A 3156-nucleotide genomic window follows, 5' to 3' on the forward strand; every position below is an offset into this window, starting at 1 on the left:
TGTACTAGCTTTGTGATTTTCTGCAAGTCACTTAATCTGTCTGCCTCTGTTTTCTCATCTGCAAAATGATAGTAAAAGCACACAGGGCCATTGTGAAGATGATGAGGAAACACACGGAAAACACTTTTGCAAACCGTTAAGGGCTATCATCATTATTATTAATTATTATCTCCAGCCCTTGGCACAGTGCCTGGAGCAGAGTAAGCCAGTTGGAGGAGGAATCCGGAATAGAACCGTGGACCTTCAGGTCAGGAAGACTCCAGTTCTAATGATATTTCAGACACTACCTGACCCTAGGCAAGTCATTTAATCTCTGCCATTTTCTATTGCCTCAGCTGTAAAATGAGAACAAGAATAGTACTAACCTTCCGGGAATCTCAAATGAGGGAATATATGCAGAGGGCTCCATAAATGCTAGCTATCAGGCAACTAGGTGGTGCAGCGGCTATCGTTCTTATTTCCTACACTTCTTAGGTGTATGATCCTGGGGAAGTGACTTAAATCTGCGTCAGTTTCCTCATCTGTAAAACAGCTCGAGCCTCCAGCGTTGTTGTGAGGGTCCGAATGAGTTAACACATGTGATGTCAGTGCCATGTCAATGCTAGAAACCTACGGACTCCCTTCTCAGAACGTTTTTTAAATGCGTAAAGTGAAATACACATGAGTACAAGGGAAACCGACGGCTTGAAAATAGTCATCTATTTGAAAAGAAAAAAAAAAGTCCGGGGACCGCAGGGTAAGAAGTCCAAGCCCAGGAGGAGACTGAGGCCCAGGCTGGCCCAGGCCGGCCCATGAAGCGCTTCGGCCACCCCACTCGTGGGCATTCAGGGCCGGTAAGGGCCGGCACCGACGGCCGCGCCAGCCGGGGCGGGGGGGAGAGGTCCGGGATCCGGCCCAGCCGCCCGCGGGGCAGGCGCCCGAGGCCTGTTCTGCGGCAGGGAAGCGGTAACCGACGTTAAGCTCTGGGAGGGGCGGGAGCTCATCCCGGAAGGCCTCGGCTCGGAGGGCGGGTCTCCGCTCCGCCGGTCTGAGGCTTCCCCTTTAAGGGGCCACCCCCTTTAAGAACCCGGCCTTTCCCGCGCCCGCGCCACGGTCCCTTTAAGCGCGCGCCCCACTGGGCCCCGCCCCTTCCTCCCTTCTCTTCCACCATCTCTTCTTCCTCGGCTCTTGGCTCCTTTAAGCGCGCGCCCGCTTGGGGGGGCCCGCCCCTCCCCCTCCCCTCCCCTTCTCCTCCTTTCCCCTTCGCCCCCTCCTCTCTCCATTCTCGGCCGGCTCCCGGCCTCCGCCCCCGCCCCGCAGTCGCACCCCCGCGCCCGGAGCAGGTCTGGCGGCCGGCGCGTGGCGGTGAGCGCGGGGGGCCGAGGGGGGCCGAGGGGGAGCTTCCTCTCGCCCTTTCCTGTCCTCGCGGGACCCCGGGGGCGGGGCTGGAGCAGGGGGAGGAGGCAGGAGGGAAGGGGGGGATTCAGGTGATGTCCGGGGTGTCGGGGGGACATCCCAGGGCAGACAGCGGGCCGGGGAGCTAGACCAGGTGTGGGCTCGGTGGGCAGAGGGGGAGGACCCGGCCCCGGCGGGGAGGAGGGCGGGGGAGGGGCAGGCTGGGGTCCTGGTAGTGGGGGTTGCCCCTTCTTCCCTTCGGGTCTCCATTCTGGACCCCGGAGGGGAGAGCCCAGTCTAGCCCAGGGCTCCCAGCCTGCCTCGGAGATGTCCCGGGCTTGGTGTTCCCTGGGGTCTGGAGCCTTCGAGGGGATATAACGGGGCCTGTTGACCTCTGTCCTCTGACCCCTGGCCAAGCAGCTGCTGATTGGCACCCCTACAGCCGCCTGATAGCTGCGGGTAGGGAGGCTGCTAAACAGCCCTCCCCGCCCACCCCAAGCCTGGGCAGGAGTCCCTTCCCAAGGTGGCAGGGTGGGTGGACCCCTGGCTTGGGGGGGGTCGTGTCGGAAGTGGAGGTTGTGGGGAGAGAGCAGATGCCCGGAGGGGGTGCAGATGGCCAGCTTGCTATGACACAGAGGGGATCTCCTTTTTCTCCCCACCAACCTAGGGCTGGAGTTGGGGTAGGGGGGTCACCTCCTAGGACTGTGCCGAGTGGAAAACTTCTTCCTGCCCGTCAGAAGGCCTGCAGTCAACATGGCAATGCGGGAGCTGGTGGAGGCAGAGTGTGGTGGGGCCAACCCACTCATGAAGCTGGCAGGTCATTTTACCCAAGACAAAGCCTTGCAGCAGGAAGGGCTGCAGCCTGCCCCCTGGCCCCCAGGAACCCCAGCACCTGAATCGGTAAGTATTGTGGAAGTGGGAAGTACAGGATGGGTAGGATATGGGGGGGGGGGAAACTTATGCACCACCATAACTGCCTTCTTTTACTTCTCTCTCTCCTAGGTCTCCAAGCCTTTGGGAGTGGCTTCTGAAAATGAGGTAAACATACAAGACTCCCTTCTGCCACCTCTTCTCTTGTCTCCTTGCCCCAGTGGAAAGAGCGCTGGAATTGCAGGACCTGAGTTCAAATTCTGTCTTTGCTACTTACTACCTGCGTGACCTTGGGCCTCTGGGCCCACTTTCCTCAACTGCAAAATGAGGGAGTTGGAGTAGGTGACCTCTCAGGTCCTTTATGGCTCTAAATCTGTGATCCTATGATACCTTTTCACCTCTTTTCTGTGTTGCCTCTAGATTTTATTCCACTTTTTCTCCTTCACCGGCCTGATGTGCTTTGGCTTCCTCTTCTGTCCTTTTGCATGCTTCTGACTCTGGAGTTTCTAGTTTCTTTGTTTCTGTGTCTGTAGTTTCTATGTTTTTTTCTCTCACCTGTAAGTCTTTGTATGCTGTAGTTTGCAGGCCTCTCTGTCTCCCCAATCTTTTGGCCCCTTTTCCCTTTGAGCCCAAGAGTTTTCCTATTGCTTCTTAATGGTGTCTTTCCTGACAGTTGGTGGCTGAATTCCTTCAGGACCAGAATGCCCCACTTGTGTCCCGGGCTCCCCAAACCTTCAAGATGGATGATCTATTGGCAGAAATGCAAGAAATTGAACAGTCTAGCTTCCGCCAGGCTCCCCAGAGAGGTGGGTCCAGGGCCTGTTGGGAGGGGAGATGGCCAATTTTTGTGCCGTTTTGGGAGACCCTTTCTTTCTTTCTTTCTTTCTTTCTTTCTTTCTTTCTTTCTTTCTT

The 3156-nt window shown here is 57.0% G+C and overlaps 1 protein-coding gene across 3 annotated transcripts in view; it reads left to right on the forward strand.

Moving 5' to 3' along the window:
- The first annotated feature begins 1299 nt into the window (after positions 1-1299).
- The window catches only part of PEX5 (peroxisomal biogenesis factor 5), a 42068-nt gene continuing 40211 nt past the window's right edge, over positions 1300-3156 (forward strand). For 2 of the 3 annotated variants that reach the window (XM_027856387.1, XM_027856390.1), the window contains exons 1-4: positions 1300-1344; positions 2042-2274; positions 2377-2412; positions 2918-3050. In XM_027856387.1, coding sequence (XP_027712188.1) covers positions 2128-2274; positions 2377-2412; positions 2918-3050 — 316 coding nt within the window. In that variant the 5' untranslated portion in view covers positions 1300-1344; positions 2042-2127. Of the gene's footprint in view, positions 1345-1511; positions 1529-2041; positions 2275-2376; positions 2413-2917; positions 3051-3156 lie in introns of those variants that run through there. The other variant, XM_027856389.1, reaches the window with a different exon arrangement.

This window comes from Vombatus ursinus, unplaced genomic scaffold (assembly GCF_900497805.2).
Source record: "Vombatus ursinus unplaced genomic scaffold, bare-nosed wombat genome assembly UNPS02011431.1, whole genome shotgun sequence".
Taxonomy (NCBI): domain Eukaryota; kingdom Metazoa; phylum Chordata; class Mammalia; order Diprotodontia; family Vombatidae; genus Vombatus; species Vombatus ursinus.